At 38.6% G+C, this 20,794-nt stretch overlaps 1 protein-coding gene across 2 annotated transcripts in view; it reads right to left on the bottom strand.

Moving 5' to 3' along the window:
• The window catches only part of cacna2d2a (calcium channel, voltage-dependent, alpha 2/delta subunit 2a), a 209,966-nt gene that overhangs the window by 174,712 nt on the left and 14,460 nt on the right, over positions 1–20,794 (bottom strand). For both annotated transcript variants that reach the window (XM_027147165.2, XM_027147166.2), the window contains exon 2: positions 20,016–20,097. In XM_027147165.2, the coding sequence (XP_027002966.2) occupies positions 20,016–20,097 (82 nt within the window). The remainder of the gene's footprint in view (positions 1–20,015; positions 20,098–20,794) is intronic.

Genomic DNA, 20,794 nt, shown 5'->3' with positions numbered 1-20,794 from the left:
ACCATTCGACCACAAACACTCTACTAAGAATTTCAGCCTTAAACACAAAGGAACAATGTGTTTCCATTATGTCCAGGCCTACTACAGTTACTCTGCCATCTTACTATTACAGTATGTTGTGTGTATATATATGCACAGGGGAAAAGGTCCTTGTCATGATTGAAGTGGAACATGAGGATCATTCTGCTAAATCTCTCTAATGCAGGACTGAGATTTGAGTGTACAGAGAGAGACACATTCACCACTCCAATACTAACACATTATTTTACAGCACATTGTGCTGTACCTTCAGAACACACACACACGGTAGTATACATCTTAGGCCTTATGTTTTAACGTTTTACATTTCTCTTCGACACAAATGTTCCTCCGATGGTCTGGGAGCACCACCAAGTTTTTTAGAACACTTTTAATAAATGAGCTATGTCATCGAAATGTTTGTCCAAAAACTTCACAGTCTACACACGTACGTCCATATAGTTTACAGCCAGGTGACAAATTAAAGGAAAACCTGGTGGCTTCAGTACGCTCTAATAAAGCTAGCTAAAGATACAGTACATGATTGTCATACAGTAATTTCTAGCATTCCGATCTAGATAAATTGTTGCGGCAGAAACTCATGATAACCAGCAAGTGACTAGTAACAACCAGACAAGTTTTGTTTGTTTTTGTTTCTGTGTTTATGTTTATGGCTATGTTTTGGCTAGTACGCTACTTTATGATAATCTGTAGAACAGTAGATTAGACAACGCAATAGATGGAAAACACAGATCCCATAATATTCATTCATTCATTCGTTCATTCATTCATTTTCTACCGCTTATCCGAACTTCTCGGGTCACGGGGAGCCTGTGCCTATCTCAGGCGTCATCGGGCATCAAGGCAGGATACACACTGGACGGAGTGACAACCCATCACAGGGCACACACACACACACACTCTCATTCACTCACACACACACTACGGACAATTTTCCAGAGATGCCAATCAACCTACCATGCATGTCTTTGGACCGGGGGAGGAAACCGGAGTACCAGGAGGAAACCCCCGAGGCACGGGGAGAACATGCAAACTCCACACACACAAGGCGGAGGCGGGAATCGAACCCCCAACCCTGGAGGTGTGAGGCGAACGTGCTAACCACTAAGCCACCGTTCCCCAGATCCCATAATAAAAAGACACAAATCAGAATTGACCAGAAGTGATAAGAGTCCTCTGTGCTATATTTTAAATGGCTAGCCTTATTTCTCAGTGGCTATGCTGTAATCACAAAGCCCCATCTGACACAAATAGACACAAAACAAAACTGAGAGCAAAACTGGTTCAGCTTTTGCGCTACGACAGTGAACGCCACAGATATCCGTCTAATTCCAACTCGTTAAAAACCCACATTTTATTTACATAACAGTCAGTAATATTATTGCTGTGAGGATATCAATAGCATTCTCTGTTAAATTTGTACTTGTTCTTTCTCTCTCATGACCTCCTTTCAGTGCTTTACATCTGTTCTTCAAAGAAGATTTCAAAGTAATTGAAAAGGATTCTACACTCCTACATGTATAAAACTGTAAAAGTGTGAAATTGTTTTCAGCTGTTGGAGCTGGCATGAATAGATACGGCTCTCTATTCTAGATAAAGCTCTCGATTCTTCTGCAACATGTAGCGATTTGTCAGAAATCGGACGTGGCTGAGATCGGCTTTTCCGTTTGTCAGCTCTTTTTTACGGCTTTGCTTGTAATGCCAACATGCATAATTAGTCCAAACTGTATATAGAGTGATCCATGAGTATTTAGATTCACTGGAGGGAAAAAAACAAGTGACACTATGGTGTGGATTATGCAAAATAGCACATATGTTGTTCCGCATAGTAATGTCGAATGCTTTAATAAATGAGATACCAAGGAAAGGGGTAAATATAATTGATATTTTTAAGTATACATTTAACCCTTTCTTTTCAGCACACTGGCATTAAAAATGCATTATTTATTTAGAATTCAGACTAATCCCTTACAGTTAGTAATTTCAAATCAGATCTAATACTTTATTTGTTCCTTTCTTCCCTTCCGTAATTTAGCTATTTTTATCAGTACACTCATATTCCAATCAACTAATCGCACATTTTAATCAATATTAATGATTGAATTATTTTATTACCCCAAATGGGATATAAAATAAATCAGGATGCTGTTGGCTTTCGATGTAAGACTTTTTAACCTTAGATAACCAACAGAAATTTAGCAGATGAAGATACACCTTTTAATGTTTAGCTGCTTATAAACAAGCACTTGGGCATCAGAAATTAGTTTGATATCACTGCAATAAAACTTTATTTTTATTTTACTTTTCTATGAACAGAATTGATTGTCCCTTAGTTAGGTAAAACTACAAAATCTTAAAGCCCAGAGTGTCTACTTTCATGACAGCCATTAACTGCCACTATGAAGAGTGACATGACAAAGACATTCAATGCTGAAGTCTGACATCACATAACACGTGCAAATCCTATTTTTTTGACCTCTTGTAAAATAAGTTTGTATGTCAAATGATTGTTGGCAGTCAAGTTAAAAAAAATGCATTTTATTTGTGATGCTGCTTAAATTCTGACATGGAATCTAGTGAGAGGTAAATCAGACATGTCAGTGTGCTGCACTGGAGTGAATGAAAACAAGAGATGATTTGATCACATCTGCAGGCTTAGCCACACCTCTAATTAATTCTGAAAGTGCATTATAAGAAAGACAGATAAACACAGTGTACACTCTTACAAAGGTGCAACAAAGAGAAAAACAAAAAAGTCATTAGGACAAATTTTCTTTACAAGAAAAAAAAAAGATTTGTGCTGAGCAAGTTCGTGCGAATTTCTCTCTCTATCTTCAAGCGCATTTATTCAATTAATATGAGCTTAATGATCACGGACTGTGATCGATTTCGTGGGTCACAAGCTAAGGGACGTAGGATCCAGTATTGAGGAAAAAAACGTCTGAATCGACACAACGTCTAAAACAAAATGAGTCTGAACCAACTAATACACGTATATGAGTATTATAGTGTTATTTAAACAAAATATCGTCAAACTAAGTTTTAGTAAGCAGTGCATTTTTGTGTAATTGAGAGAAATCTATCTGTTTTAGCTAGCTAGCTAGCACGGTTAGCCAACTTCCCTGAATGCTTACTTGCTAATAGAGGTAAGAGTAACAGCTGAAAGTTTTTTTAGAGAACATGTCTATCTGTTGCTGTGAGTGTGGAAGACTTTCACCATGCTCTTTTACTTTGTAATGCTGACTGACACTATCAGTGCTAGCTATGTAGCATAATTAGCTGCACAGAAGTCATCTAGTGTTAGAACCAGGAAAATTGTTCATTCGAATTTTTACCCTACCTTTTCTAAGGGGTGAAAGATAGCAAATTGATTTGTTATGTTAAAACAGACATTCAAACAGTTCCGCAATTCATCCCCTGCATCAGTAAAATGTTTCTGGAAAATTAATACCGGTGTTTATTTTAGTTTTCGCTTATTTCTTGTTAAGGTTTCTCTGTGTGGCATGACTTTTTTGCTAGATGCAAAACTATGTTTTTAGTGTCCATAAGCGGTACAGAATGATGAATGGATGCATGTTGACGAATGAAAAAATTTGCATGTTAACATTATTTTATTATACATTTACATAGTTTTTTGGGGCAGTCATGGCCTAATGGTTAGAGAGTCTGACTCGTAACCCGAAGGTTGTGGGTTCGAGTCTCGGGCTGGCCACAACTGCGGTGCCTTTGAGCAAGGCACTGAAGACCCCAACTGCTCCCCGGGCGTCGCAGCATAAATGGCTGCCCACTGCTCCGGGTGTGTGTTCACGGTGTGTGTTCACTGCTGTGTGTGTGCACTTTGGATCGGTTAAATGCAGAGAACAAATTCTGAGTATGGGTCACCGTACTTAGCCGTATGTCACTTCACTTCATTTCATAGTTTTGTACAGGTAAGTACATTATTTCTGGTGTATTTTGTATGTTATATTTATTGAATATTTAATGATGTCTCTATTTAGCCATAATTGATAACAGAATATTTAGTGGTTCTTGTTTGTGTAAATAGATATCGGAATAAATTGATATAGATCATATCTTGCTTCCTATCTTAATCCCACTTTAGTCAAACCTCAATATACAAACACACTCACACATAAACACACAATCATTATGGGCTACCCGCTATTATGACAGCAGTTATACAGCATGAGCGCATGAAGATCCATTGCTTTCAATCCCACATATTAGTCCATTTACGAGCTTCAGCCAATCATAAAGGTTAATCTTTCTGTAGCTCCCATGTGCTACACCAATTATATCCACTTCTACACAGCTGTCACACATGAAGACCATGAGAGATTCGTAGGATTATAGGAGAAATACGTTATTGTGGATTATGTTTTGAGAAGCTATATGGATTCGGGTAATCCTGGATTGCTTAAGACAGGCCTGACAGAGCAGGTAATAATGTCCAAGACAGGTTCAACTAATTCCCTACATTCTGTTTTGCAATGTTAACATGGGTGTGGATGTTTACTCTTAGATAAAGCAAATTTTACAGAAAGTACAGGGACAGTCAGCACTTCCTATAAATGGTCTTCGGGACTAAGTGCTATTAAGTCAGGAAACAAATTACACTGATCGTAGGGCACTGATGAAACAGCACTGCAAGCCTAAGCATCTCTGTGTGTGTGTGTGTGTGTGTGTGTGTGTGTGTGTGTGTGTGTGTGTGTGTGTGTGTGTGTGTGTGTGTGTGTGTGTGTGTGTGTGTGTGTGTGTCCTCATGAGTCAGAGTAGGAGGGCTGTTACTGAATCCATTAACAAGAGCTTTTTTAATTATATCAGTTAAGAAAAAGTAGTACACTCTTATCAAGATAAATCCATTTCTTAAATACATTTAGGTCATTTAATACATCAGAAATATCAGTGTAAGTATACATTTTTAAAAATAAAAGCCAATATTTACAACTTACATATCCCAGAACAGCTCAGAACAAAATTTTTATTCAGTATACTGTATAGAGCTAGCTTTCAGTGGGTCTTGGTATGCTATCTGTGATGGAACTTGCAGTATTCTTACAAAAAGAATAAATCGTTTGTATTTCACTGAAATCACCAAGAAGCGTATATTTCAAATGATAGCCAATTTAAATTAATCACACACTCTATGACCTAATGTTTGTGGACAGCACTATTGCACCCATATGTGGTTCTTCTGCATTGTTGCTATATAGTTGTAAGTGTAAATCTGTATAGAATGTTTTGCATGTTGCTGCATTAAGATTTCCCTTCAGTGAAACTAAGAGACCCAAAAATGTTCCAGCATTTCAATGCCCCTGTGCACAAAATAAGACAAAATAAGCTCCATGAAGACATGGTTTACTGTGTTTGAAGTAGAAGAACTCCAGTGTCCTGGACAGAGCTCTGACCTCAACCCCAGTGACCACTTTTAGGATAAAGTTGAACACTGACTCCAAACCAGGTTTCCTCACCTCACATCAGTATCTGATCTCATTCAGGATCTCGTGTTGGAATGATCACAAATCCCCACAGCCATGGTCCAAAATCTAGTAGAAAGCCTTCCCGGAATATTGGAGGTTATTATAACATTAAAGAAAGATTAACTCTGGAATGGGACGATCAACGGTCACAAATGGGTCTGAAGTGATGGTGCCCACAAACCTTTGGCCATGTAATGTAGCATCTAATTCCATTAAGAGAAATATACAGCACAGCAGATTCCAGCTATATATTACAAGTTAAGCAATTTCAAATCTCTGTAAACACATCAAACCTCCAAAGATGTACAGATGGTTGACAAATTAAAGGAAAATCTGGTGTTTCTTTTATGCTGTGAAAAGCAATTTACTGCCATAGTTTAGGTCAACTTTGTCCCCTTAGAAGGAGGAGTCACTACAATATCAAATTATTCTGACTGACCGTCTTTTTTCTATGCAGAAACATTTCTATCCTGATTTGAGTGGCCTCTTCTTTGACAATCCATGTCTTTGTGAAAAATGACTCAGAGGGTGGCCAAATACATTACTAATGCTATGTTCACACAGCAGGCAGAAGTAGCCCAAATCCGATTTACTGACTCCAAATAAATCTGATTTATTTGCTAGGCTTTTCATGCTATGACTTTAGTGTGGCCTATAACTGACCTTTCTATATATTTGGCCATCTTCTGTTTCTATAAATTTTGCTTTTCAGCTTCCTTTGTCATTGCAGCCAGGTTCTTCTACGACTATTTCCAACCATTTTGTTCCAGTTATAATTATGCAAATTGTTTACGAGGTCCGTTGTCTCGTTTCACTCTTATCCTCCATCTTTCCCTCAGTAGCACAATACTCTGTATGAATATTGAGACGAATTGGCATAGAAGTTGCCCGTTGAGGCAGATGTATCAGATTAGCCAATATGCTTACGCAATACAGACAATTTAGCTATGCCAATCATCCTACAACACGTGTTAGGACTCGGGGGAGGAAATTGGTGTACCTGGTGCAAAACCCTGAAGTATGGTGCGCACATACAAACTCCACACATGCAAGGCAGAGGTAGGAATCAAAGCCCCAATCTCGGAGATGTGAGGCAAAGCAAATCCTCTGAAATTCATCTATTTATCATTAAAAGGCTTCATGCTGAAGTGTATAAAATGAAGTACATGTTGACAGGAACAATCTTGATAGTTTTCCATCAGGGCTACAATGTGACAGGAATTTTTATGCCATTAATCTTATTGTCCACGTTATAAGTTGTTTCTCCTTTTTATATCAAGAAATCATCTTATTAATGCTGTAATTTTTACATATTCTATAATGCATACTACAAATTCACAGTTAGGACTGTAGCATTGGCAACATTCCTATAGTACATTGTAATTGCATATCCTGTACCTAATTAAAAAAAATATAAAAATTCAAACAAATATAAACAGTGTTGTTTGTCTAGTGTACTGCGTTGAGTATGAATAAACATTAGCTGCCAATAGGTCAGAAGTTCTAGAGCAGCTCTCTACAATACTCCTGAGAAGCTCCTATTACTGCACTCTGATTTTCTGACCTACATCTTATTACACAACTGAAGCTGCAGACCAGTCGAAACATCGAGGCTACTGTTCTATTATAGACAGATCAGGTAAGAGTATTACACAGCAAAATAAAAATGACTTCTAAGCATGTGAAAATATCTTAAATACGGTTTAAATACTGTATGTTGAGAAGTTTGAGCTTTGTTCTTTTGGCAGATCCTTTTTCCAGATAAAATAATGCTTACAAATTAGCAAGCGTATTAAGAATATTTCAAGCTGTGAATTAGAACAAATATCTAGACGTTGGGTTTTATCAATCTTAGATTTATTTTTGTTTTTTGCAATCTTGTAATTAGAAATATTAGATAGACTAAATTGAAGATACAGTATTTTCACTTGCTTAGAAGCCATTAATTGCAGTGTAGTCTAGTGACAGGGTCACATGAGTGTGTATGTTGATGTTCAATTCAAATAAAAATGAAGATACTGACATAGTGTACAAGCTCTCTCCTCTCTCGCAAACACACACACACACACACACACACACACACACACACACACACACACACACACACACACGAAAGGCAATATGAACATCAGATAAACCTCCACACACATACTGTATAATAAACAGAATTCCTACTTAATTAGTAACGTCCACTCAGCAATATAATAAACACAGCACTACAAATACGACATCAGGTTCAATCTTGCATTGTCTCTAATACAGTCAAATGAATCTAGCATTTTTCATTTCAAGATCACAGTGAAACAAAGAGAAGTTTATTAAACTCATACTCACTGAGCACTTTATTAGGAAAACCAATACACCTTCTCATTCATGCAGTTATCAGATCAGCCACTCATAATGCAGCTGTGCAATCCACAGAACTCATGCAGATGCAGGTCAGCAGCTTTGGGATTTTTTCACATCGTTTAATCCTCAAAAAATGTCCCAAGGAAAAAAAAAAGCAATCAAAAATAACATCTTGATGTCTATAAGCCTCCCAAGCCGCCTTTTGCGTAAAGATATATACGATAGAGAGTAGGCTAAGCAGAAATCTAATCGATGAGTGCCTTTTTAAAAAAGAACAAGGCTGACTGTTTGCCATTCTGAACAAGCCTCAAAAGTTCACGACGACTGGTCAGAAACTCTCCAGGCATAATGATAGGGACACTTTTTAACAAAGAGATAATACAGCATAGTAACAAAAAAATGTACCCTTAAGCCACGTTCGCATATAAAGTGATTTTATTGCAGCAAGTCGCCAGTCGCTGTACTATGATGGTGCCATAGTTGCCATAGTAACAACATTTATCAGTGGAAAGTGCAACTAGCATTCCAAATCAGTTTTATTACCACCATAAGGAACATTATGTTTGTATAAATTTCACCAGTGCATCATATGGTCACTGGTGGTCCATCTGCAGGATCCTGCAGGTTTGAATTCCGGGCAGGGAACCAATCCAGACACTGTGGTATTAACTCTAAGTGCTTGTCCCAAGCCTGCATAAAATAGTAGTGTTGCATAAGAAAGGGCATCCTGTGAAAAAACCTGATCCGGATGATCCGCTGTGGTGACCCCAAACAGAGAGCAGGGCAAGGACAACAACATTTATGCATTACATTATACGAGATGAAAGAGAAGCAGTGTTTGCTCTTTGCCATGGATCATCAGGGCTTCCAGCAGCACTTTGCAGTTCGGGTGGCCCGCCTAAGCTGGGAAACCCTACCGCCATAACTATTTCGACCAAAAAACAATAAAAAATTCCGCTCCACAAAAGGCCGTCAAGTGCATCTCGGAGTATAGCGCGGACGCGCTTCACACCGCGAGTGGGCACGTGCGCCACACGTCCGGAATGAGAGAAAGACGTGGTCCGTCAATGTCTGGAGGATAACTAGCCAGTTGATAAAACGCGTGTCCGTGAGAACTGTAAGTGGACTTATGTTTTGGGTTTATTTAAGCCTGTTATTGTATTAGTCTACAGTTCTTGCAAATTTAAAGTAAGTTAGCTGGTGATTTTGTTGTTTGAGTTTTTCACCTGTTAGCTAGGTTGCACATGCCTGTTTTTAATAATTGTTAAATGTGGTACAGAGTCTGTGGTCTATCTCACAAAGAAGCCCCGCCCCCCAGGCCCCGCCCAACCCTACCGCCTTAACTAACACATTTTCTGCGGGAAAACTTGATCATGTACACGCTATTGTCTTAACTACCACTGCTAGTCGCTACACCAAATTGCTTCATATAGGCATAAAGTTAAATATTTCCCAACTTTGTTGCGTCTCTGGACAAAGTGTAGGAAGATGTTGTTTTGCTGGAAAACGGCATCTATCGTTGAAAATGGTCTCTGGGCACTTTGTCGGCGTGAGTCACTGAATGTGTGAACATATCCTTACTGTCATACAGAATGACTGTATTGGAGTGTTTTTCTAACTCTATTCCAACACCACTGTGAGAAGAAATGTCAAGAAATCCTCGAGTTTGAAAATTAAAGCGCTCAAGTATGTCGGCTAAAAAACGGCTCAGTATGAAGCCGAAGCCAAGCCAAAGCGCTGACCTGATGAGCTAGCAAGTTTTATATTAAAAAAAAAAGTAATTTAGTACATTCCCTCTAGCATGATGTCAGACACTGATAATTGGTTGTAGAAGGAAGCTGTGAAATTCTGAGTTAAAAGTTATGATTGCATGAATTATGACTGCTGATAAATGGAGTGGTACAAGTTAATGCCAAATGTCCCGGTCTAATGAGTGATGAGTGCAAATCTCTTTAATGTGTGAAAAGTCTTCATTCTGTATTAAGAGTTCAAGTTCATATAAATGTCTTTATAGCACAGGACGGCTGAATGCCCAAATCCGATTGGTCAGGTGGTGCTCACTGGTGGTGCTTACATCTCAGCTTAGAAAATAGTTCAGACTTTAACGGCGATTTAAATATTAACGCGCTTGTTCTGATCTGTTATTGTTTCTGTAGTAACCGTTTATCCACAGTGGATAGACCACATGATTTGTAAAGTTTATCTGATGTAGAACTTTCCTGGAAAAATGACAATGTTTGTTTTAAAGAAAGAGAGGGAGAGAATATGAGAGAACTGTATGTGAGAGAGAGAGAGAGAGAGAGAGAGAGAGAGAGAGAGAGAGAGAGAGAGAGAGAGAGAGGATATTGGGAGAGTTTTTCATGATTGCTACAGCCGAAAATGCTTGATATTATTGAGGTTGTCTGTTTTTTTGTTTTGTTTTGTTTTGTTTTTAATTTGCAAAGGAATTTGTTATCTGTGTAGAAAGCTACATAAACTACATGTAAGCACAGGATTCCTTTTTTTTAAAACAGTGAGGATACATTTGTAACTGCTTATTTGAAGAGCTTTGGACAAATAAGTGTTGTGATGAAGTCAGACGACGTGCCTCGGCACGAATCTGCAGAATATCTCTGATCATTTTGAAAATATATTGAGCTCCTCTGAATGTTGTGGCATTTGCTTCATTTTGCTTTCATTTCTGTGATGGAAAAATCACCAACTCCTGAAGGGACTGAACATGGAGGTAAACTGAAACTGACTAGTCTCCAAAACTGGCTTCCATTACGGATAAAGGCAAAATGTAGATGTAAAGATTAAGTGGTTAATATCAGACAGTTTCTGGTGCATGACTTGCTAGTGTTAGCACTGTTAGCATGCCCGAGGCAAAAACATTTAACTCATTTAATTGCCCAGTGTCAATTTGATCCAAATATCACCTCATTATGCTGTTTCATACCTAATCATTATTATTCATGCCTAAAAGTATATAGTGACAGCTCACTTCTGAACTCCATAAAGGCTGAAGAATCGTAGTTCCTGTAGTGCTGACTCCTTCTTATCTTTCACCTATTGCTCTGTCTCTCTACTCCTACTCCTCACTTCCTCTCTCTTTTAACAACAGCTCTTCTGGCTTCAGTGAATAAAGCATATGCATCTGCTCTGTCTAATCTCCATCCTGTCTTCCCACACGTGTGCGTATACACCCACACACACACACACACACACAGAGATATATGGACAAAGGGAATCAGAGAGAGGGTCTAAATTAAATGTGGATAAACAGAACACTAGCAAACACAAGAGGTGTGTGTGTGTGTGTGTGTGTGTGTGTGTGTGTGTGTGTGTGTGTGTGTGTGTGTGTGTGTGTGTGTGTATTATATTATTCATGCTGATTGGACCGTCCTCTTAGAAAAAGGCAGGGGGCCTAACATGAGTTGTCATAACCTTCAGCAGAAGAGGCGTGAAGAGACGGAGCTGGAAAAAGGCCCTGCGAGTGTTCGCTGTTCTATTTATATCACTGCTGCTGATGTAGGTACAGTTTGTGTGTGTGCGTGTGTGTGTTTGTGTGGGAGTGAAGCTGGGCTAATGTTTATCTAACAGTACTGACAGAGAAACAGTGTAATACTTTTTCCCCAACCCCCAACCCTCTTCTGCAATATTTTGAGATGAACACTAGGTCATGCACTCTAACACACTGTACTGACTTTAGCCACAGTGATATAATTCATTATATTGCAGCATTATATCACACATCTGACCACACACACACACACAGATGTATACTGGGTGTTCACATAAATATCTGGTGTATTGAAAAAGTGTTGAAAAATAAAAGTCATGATTGGCAAGATTCTGATGCAGAGAGCCACACAGTGGGGCTGAAAAAAATCCCAGAAGCTTTTCAGATTTCAGTTTATTTCCACCTGAACAAGTGCCAGGCACTGATCTCTTATGGATTTACTCTCATATTTATGTTCACTAGTTCAGTAAATAATCCTGCACACATACTGTGACCTTTACTGAGAGAATACGGAGACCTTTACCACAAAGTGAATCCGTGAGGAATTACTCACAATTAATATTAACAGTCACTTCGCCTCCTGGAATCTAATCATCACGTGCCTACTGTTTCTCTTGTGGGCCCGAACACTGGCGGTTATCCACTTTTCACTACAGTGCAGCTAAAATCTTGACTCGGGTTAGACCGAAAGAGCAAATTATTTTGTGTAGCAGTACAAGAAGTTATATCTTGAACACTAGGTTAATGATTTATTTATTGTTTTTAAAGGCTGCTCATACACAGGGACTTGCATGATGGAAGTGCAGCATGATCTAAGGCTAATAATAAACACACTGTTAAAAAAGAATGCATTTAACAAAGTAACTCATATGATTGTTTATGCAGTGAATTTTTTTTTGTTAGGCAATATTTAGCAGGCCGCGATTACACGTCTGCTTTCCTTCAGAAATGTAGCGGCTGTAACACACCACCTTCTCCTCGCCCACCCACAATCTCTCCCTTTCCCCCACCCGCAATCTCTGCTTTCCCCATCACACGATCTCTCCCTTCCCCCACCGACATAATCTAACCCGAAATAATCTCGGCGTCATGTTTAGCGACATGAAAATGTAAAGTCGATGCCCTTACAAAAACAGACCAAAGATCGTTCGGTTAAGAAAGTTTATAATTTGGAACATCCAGTGTTTGTCTGATCCTCATAAGCGCTCATCGTCAAAGTTATAAACACGACGGCTTCTTTTTTCCATGAGGGAAGAAAAGAGTCGCAACAAATTTATTTCCAGGTGGTCTGTTGACGACTTCCAAACTTCTGAATCGTACATCGGATGTTCAGCCGACGGTTTGTGGGCATGTATTAACCCATAGCAGGTTCTGTTATTATGTTAAGTTAAAGCATGTTATTCAGTAACTACAGTGAAATTAATAACTAAAGTATGCAGTTACAAGAAGGAGGAATATCTGGATCTACAGAAGGGTCCTGAGAGATAAGGCTTTAAAACGCTTATGTGCCATTTCTTCTTCAGATAATTGAATAGTGATTTCACTCTGCCTAGCTGCCATTCTCAGAGCAGAAGAAGCGTGAAGTAAGTTCACAGACATGCCAAACGCAATGCAATCGGTTTTTCTATTTAGCGTCATGGAAGTAAGTTCGGAAGAAAAATAACACACATTCAATTATTTTCAGACTCTAACTTTTTAAGGGAGAAGGTGAAAATATTGGAATAAACTGGCCATGAAGGAAGAGAGGAAGTGAAGGGAAAGCATCTTGTTAGCGGCCTGCTGTAGCCCTGGGAAGATTTCTATCAGATGCACGTACAGGGAGAGGCATCCAGTTAGAAAATGACTTTTTCTGTACATGCTGGGCCATTTAGCACACCCTGTGATGACTCCTGTTTGGGCTGGAGATAAATGCTCTCTCTCTCTCTCGCTCTGTCTCTCTCTGTCTCTCTCTTTCTATCTCTCTCTCTCACACACACACACAACTATTTCATGTGCAAACATTCTAGCAGTATTCCGCCTGTCCCATCCGTCTACCTGTTCTTTTTCTCTTTTTTTTCCCCTCAAAGCTATGCAAACACAAAAAGACACAAACACAACTAAACGGAAAAATTGCTCCATTAACTGGCCGACGTATTCGCTTCCCGTATCATTTCTCGCCAGGTACGCGCACGTGCTGAGCAGCAGAAGACCAAAGCATGCACGCTGCGTATATGAATAGAGTAGAGAAGATTAGAAAATCAACCGTTACTTACATCAAGTACATGAATAAGCAGCAAAAATAAAGAGTAAATTGGAGAATCTAGTCGTAAAAATGTTTAAAGATGACCGCGTGAAAGATTACAATTTTAGTTGATTACCATATTTTCCTCATATGCTTGCTTGCCAGAAATACCTTTACATTATACATCAAGCTTGAAGGAAGTGTTTCAAGAAAAATTATTCCACACATTTGACCTTGTTGTGACCTTGGTCCTGTTTGGATCAACTGTATCTTCAGAACTGCTAATGTGTGCTTTGCTCATAAATGAGACATTAATAATGTTACAGTATTGTATTTTGCCATTGGCTTGGTTTGCTTACACATGACAAAATGTCAAAGCTTACCAAAATCTGTTTATGCAAATCACATGTAAAATGTTCTCTCTGAATCAAGGTGTCAGCTAAATGCCATAAACCTAAGCGTAAATGTCTATTGTGGTGTTCGGCTCATATCCGTCATAATTCAAGATTGATAATCAGCAGCTCTGTGAGCTTACTGTAACTCATGGCAGGAATTCTCAGTCACCAAACCCGTGATTCATATTACGCTACATAGCTCGTTGGGTCGGATTTCTTTCTCACCACAAGTAAACTGATCCAGAATTTGTTTTATTTTGGTGTTGCTCTGTGTTCATAAATGTCTAAACAAACTGAGCCAAAGAAGAAAATGCACCAGGTCATAAACCAAATGCTCTAAAAAGCAGGGTGTGTAATTGTCCTAACGTTCAACAATTTGCTCTGGAGGTATCTAAAAAAACTACAATCTTGGACAGATGCATAGATACACTGATGGATGGATGGATGGATGGATGGATGGAGGAAAGGATGGATGGATGAATAGATGTATGGATGGACAGGTGGATGTTCCTGTGTCCTTCATCTTAGATGTTAATTAAAATCTTTGGAAGGAGGCTATGGAAGGAAAGTAGCTATGGAAGGAAAAACTATTTCTGACATTTGACCTTTACTCTGTTTGAAACCATTCTAATATCTAATCAATACATACAGTATACATGTTACAGTGATCACTCACTCACTCTCACTCATTTTCTACCGCTTATCCGAACTTTTCAGGTCACGGGGAGCCTGTGCCTATATCAGGCGTCATCGGGCATCGAGGCAGGATACACCCTGGACGGAGTGCCAACCCATCACAGGGCGCACACACACTCTCATACTACGGACAATTTTCCAGAGATGCCAATCACAGGGAGAACATGCAAACTCCACACACACAAGGCGGAGGCGGGAATCGAACCCCCAACCCTGGAGGTGTGAGGCGAACGTGCTAACCACTAATCCACCGTGTCCCCTTCCGTTACAGTGATCAATGTGTATAAATCATCATATACACATTCAACCACTCTTTCTTGAGATATCATACTAATGAAAATCTCGGATGGAAAGACAGATGGACTTTATTTGAAAACATAATGGCAGATTCAGAGGCATAAAAACTGTATAAATGTTATTTAAAAGAAGTGCAGCAGGCTATTTTATGGAACCAAATCTTTACAGAAATGTCCCCGCGGAGACACTGGTGTAACAAGCATAAAATTCCGAGCTGAAAATATTCATTTCTAGGTTTACATTGACATGATGAGAAGGTGAAGAACATCTTGTGCAGAAGAGGAACAGTTGCTGTTGTAACCCTTCTTGTCCTGGGAGTGACAAGGTCACTGTAAATGTCCTGCACAGCAGAACAGAGCACAGCAGCGAAAGGCAAGGTTTTCTTGGCATTTAATTAACTCAGTTTGCAGAAAAGCAGCACTGGCCCATGGGCAAATCCTCCTTTGAGAATTCTATGACATTTCAGACAAGAAATGGATTTGCAATGCATGGTAGGACTTTACCCAGGATGAAGTCTTCAAAGTGAGTTTTGAATAAGCATGATCCAGATGGTGGCTTTCATCTTTGTGTGTGTTTTTTCTTCCAAAAAGAAAAAAAAAGTTGTGGGAAGTGGAGCAGGCCGTCCTGCATTCTGTCTTTTCTGAATAAGTCTGGCGTCCTTTAGAAACGATGACATGAATTCGCATACTATGTTGTTTCTGATCTGGTGTTTACTGCGTGTAAGTCACTGGGGTGAGATGATATTCCAGCACCTCCGGTTAGTTTTTCATTTTGGCAGGAAATCCAAACATATTTTAGCTTCTGCCCTATTTTTCCCAAAAAAGTAAAATGCAGCAGTTTGTGAATGGCACAAAAAAATATCTTTGACCTTACTGTGAAAGAGCAAAAATGATTCAGACATTGTGGCTACGATCACGAATGCACACAAGAGACGATGCTGAAGCTAGAACACTTTGACAAGTCTCGTTGCTGAATCTCACAATTCCACCTAGTACTTACAAACTTGTTTAAATGAAGCTTGTTGTAAGCAATGAAATCACGTTTTATTGAAAAAAAAACTATACGCTATAATATTTTTCCTAAATCTGACTTACAACATGTTCCTTTTTTCTCAGTGAGGCAACTCATGTCTAAAGTAAGTAAAGATACACAACATGTTCGCTAGAGTTTGGACTGAAAGTTGACAGAGACGTCCTTGCTCAGATGCTTGTGAGCTGTTTTTTTTTTTTGGTGTGCAACTGCTGTTTTCTTACCTGCCTAGATGAACCGGGGAGTGAAAACACAACAGGGTTCAATTCAGACCATCTTCAGCAAGCAGGGTTTGTAGTAGAAGAATCTGTACTGATTTATTTTATATGTAATTTCATCCTTGAATCGTCTTCGTTCCAACACATTCATTATTTCATCACATTTTCTGAGAAGGTTTCTTAGTCTTGCCCTTGCCATTCATAGTGAGGCATCTATTACTCGCTCATGCTGTGTCATTGTGTAGAGCCAGGCTTCTTCAATCATGACACAAACATTGGTCTTATTTTGTTCTTATTATCTGTGTCTTCTCTTTTTCTTTGAAATAAACATTCAGAAGTACTTCACTTATTCCGCTCACAACTGATTAGCATCTGCAGGCCAAATATGGGACACAAAAGATCCTACTTATTTTTAGCTGTGCCCGAAGATTTCTATTACAGTATAGTTTTAAATTCCAATGATAACAGTACACACACATCACTGTATAATCTGATGTCTCTACAGTTTCACCAAGATCATATTGATTATCTGATATTTTTGGTATTCAGTGGTTTCCTGTTGAATGAAACCAAACTCAACTTCAAGTATTGAGCTTGAAATAGAACTTCTTTCTAAATATGCAGGAAAAAAAACAAAAAATAAAAACCGAGTGAAATATGTTGTTTATCACTCAGGCATCAAAATAAACAGAACATCGACACAATACATTTTTGGAATTTTCATTGTCTCTTTCAATCGAGCAGCTCCAAAGTTATGCGTTTCTGAATTTTTGCTAACCACATAATATACATGTACATGATAATAATATGCACAGACAGTTCATATTTATTGTACAGTGCTTTTGGTTTTAGTCTGTAAATACCTAAAGAGCTGTTTATTTGTAGATTCATTCTTTTTATTCGTTTGTGATTTATTTTAAGCACTGTACTATGAAGATTGTGCCATGTATCAGAAGAATAATACACCAATGCACAAGCAAGACTTTTGGAGAAGCAAGTCCTCTAAAACACCCCATGTGTTCCTCTACCAGCATCACCTGAAGACTTTCTGTAAGAGGAATGGTTCAATATCCCCTAGACAGTGTGCAAGACTTGTATGTGTCCTTTCTAAGACTGTATTGGCTGAAAAAAGAAACCCTACACCATAATAATGAATTATTGTGAACTAAAACCAAGTGTTTCAATTTCATTGTCCAGCTGCAGTATATGAGTCTATTGTGTACTTTAAGTCTTGTGCTGCTCTCGTGTCCATGTCTTGGCGGTTGCTCTTGTGTTGTGAAATCAAGTTTTCATTTAAGGAATAATTAAGTACTCTTCTACATTTACATTTACCGCATTTTGGCAGAGTGACATACCAACTGCTTTAAAGTCTCTATTAATGAATAACATCACTAGGTCACAGATTGGATATTATTTATTATCTCGACTTATTATCTCTGTTGTGAGGATTTATAGCATTTTTTTTAAATACTTAAAACAAACAGTGAAAATAAGAGCTTCACTCGTCATTTGAAGATAGCCAGTGACTCAGCTGTTCGGACATCTAGGGGAAGTTCATTCCACCACCGCTGTGCCAGAACAGAAAAGAGTCTTGCTGTATACCTACTGTACCTCTTACCCTGAGAGATGGTGGGACCAGTCGAGCATTGATAGATCGGAGGGGGCGAGGTGGAGTGTGAGGCTAGATTGATATGTAGACAGACAGACAGACAGACAGACAGACAGACAGACAGACAGACAGACAGACAGACAGACAGACAGACAGATAGATAGATAGATAGATAGATAGATAGATAGATAGATAGATAGATAGATAGATAGATAGGTAGGTAGGTAGGTAGATAGATATTTAATGGGTCTGGGTATCAGTTTGTTTTCATTGCATGTCACACAGTGCTGTGTGATTATATAAGGTGGAAAGAAGTTTCAGTGCGATCATAAAGCATGGACTAGGCAGTCATTACACTGTGCAACACATTCAGGGCTTACGCGCTAAAATAATGCAGCCTAATGACGCCACTGCCTCAGTTTTTACCTCCTACTTCCTTCTATTATTTTATTCACACTGGGCTTTTATGTTGTCGCAGTGGCATACGGCTTATGCCTTTCTCATTGGGAACAATCACGTATTCCTATCTTTCTTTACACCAAAAAATTCTGAAAAATAAACTGTTTCACTTTTTGAATGCACTTTTTTACTTTTACCTTCTACATTTTTTTTCCTATTATCAGTCCTTCGAGGATTTATCAATCACTTATTAAACAACTTCCGATATTCGGAAATGACCGCGGATTTCCTGCTGTGACATCATCACAACACATTCAACCAAAGCCTTTTTCTATCCATGTGTCAAACATGAGTTCAGCTCTTACGGAAAGTAATTACATGTGTCTTCACTGGTAAAAGTTAAAAAAAAAAAAAACAGTTAAAGTTTTCCGCAAAAAAAAAAAATCTGAAGGCATTCTTACCCAATTAGATTGCTAACATACAATGATTAGGACAGACTAGTCGACTGCTTCTAATTGTGAAGGTGTTGTATGTTGTCATAGCAACAGTGTTTTGGGACTCATCTGGCATTGATTTGAAATCAGAGAAGCTCTTTAAAGATGAATAAATAGCACCCACTTTTTTTTTGAGGCTTCATTAATATTATTCTAGAATATATATACTTATATTTCGTTGTTGGTCCAAATTTTAATTAGTTGTCCAGGTGACTTTTACATGCTGCTATTACAAGGGTCCAAAACCAGCATGGACTGTTATATTGCTTAAAAAATCCCAGATTAATCCCATACGCAATTGAAGCAGTGAACCATAACAAGCCCTGTGATAACGGCCCTGAGAAAAACTGTCATCGTAATCTGCTGCCATTTCTATGCCATGCAAAACTTAGCAATTAACACTGCTGCTGCAAAAAGGAAATGCTAAAGTCCTTTGAAGGCTGTGAACACACACACACACACACACACACACACACACACACACACACACACACAAGCTGTGGTGCCAAACCATATGCCGAGTATCAGGCTCCCATACTGAGTGACTCAAAAGAGATACAGTGTGAGTGTGTGAGGAAAAAAATGTTATCAAGTTGTGCAGACAGAAAAACAGTCTCAGGAGGCAGGCGATGACTAATGTTCTCAGTCACTGTCATTCAGAAGCACGGAGGATAACAGTCAAGTCACACAGCAACCGCATCGTACTCTACAGATAATGAAATTTCTGAGGCAGAATTATTATTACCTTTTTCCTTTTTCTTATTTGTTAAGGCTGTAAAAAATCCTGATTGTTCTCATTGTACTTAAGCTATGTTCAATACAGTGATTTCTTCAAATCACCAGTCACTGTACTAGGCTACTACTGGTTGACATAGTAATAATGTTTATCAGTAGATGGTGCAACTAGCATTCCACTTGACAACAAATTAGTTTTCTTGCCACGAAAATGCAAACGGAGTTTTGGCGATTGTATATAAAATTCAGCAATGTATCAGCGCTATGCAAGGTGAAGGAGAAGCAGTGTGTGCTCTTGTGCGCTTTACTGTCTTTACTCTCATTGCTAGTTGCTGCGCTGAAACTTTTCTCAGTTCTGTCGCGTCATTGGACACGCCCACTAGTCTCTAACAGTCGCCGTTGCTCATTTGTAATCAGAAGTTTTCAGCTCTCATTGAAAATGAAGGATCTCTGGTTGCTTTATCACTGTGAGTCGCTGTATGTGTGAACACAGCGTTAGAATAAATTGCTAATCCATTACTGTAAGTGTAACAGCCAAGCTGTAAGACTTACTGTTCTCAACTGGTGGACTCCTGTGACCTGTGGAAGAACTTTGTCCAGTTCCTTCTCTATACAGCTCGCCCAGTGCATCATCCTGTGAGAGAGAGAGAGAGAGAGAGAGAGAGAGAGAGAGAGAGAGAGAGAGAGAGAGAGAGAGAGAGAGAGAAAGTTAACAACTGATGTGAACTGATGCAGCACCTTCAAACTTCTCTGAATGCCTAAAATCTCTTTATTTCAATGGATGAAACATAATAAGAGTTGGGATGCAGCCATTTCTTTTAAACATTCATCATCAGACATGCATAACATTTGGTGTTTTTAAAAGAAAACACCTCATTTATCCATGTTGTTTGTTTTACATTTTTTTACATTTACATTTTATGGCATTTAGCAGACCCCCTTATCCAGAGTGACTTACATATTTTCACTTTATACAATTGAGAGTTAAGGGCCTTGCTCAGGGGCCCAGCAGTGGCAGCTTGGTGAAACTCGGATTCGCACTCATGACCTTCCGATCAGTAGTCCAACGTCTTAAACACTAGGCTACCACATCCCGATGTTTTGTTCTGTTTCCTGTTAGATTTTTTAAACTATTGGACAGTTACTCTATTTTTACATATTTTATATTAGATATTTTTAATTTATAAAAAAAACATGTTTTATATTTTTATACTTAGTTTTGATCTGTCAGTGCTATTTATATTTGTGTATTAATATTTGCCTGCTAATAATGCCAATTTATAGTATATAGTATTCCTATTTGTATTCGTTCATGTTTTATTTTTGACTAC

This window comes from Tachysurus fulvidraco, chromosome 5 (assembly GCF_022655615.1).
Source record: "Tachysurus fulvidraco isolate hzauxx_2018 chromosome 5, HZAU_PFXX_2.0, whole genome shotgun sequence".
NCBI classification, from domain to species: Eukaryota; Metazoa; Chordata; class Actinopteri; order Siluriformes; family Bagridae; genus Tachysurus; species Tachysurus fulvidraco.
This window is presented reverse-complemented; position numbering and strand designations above follow the sequence as displayed.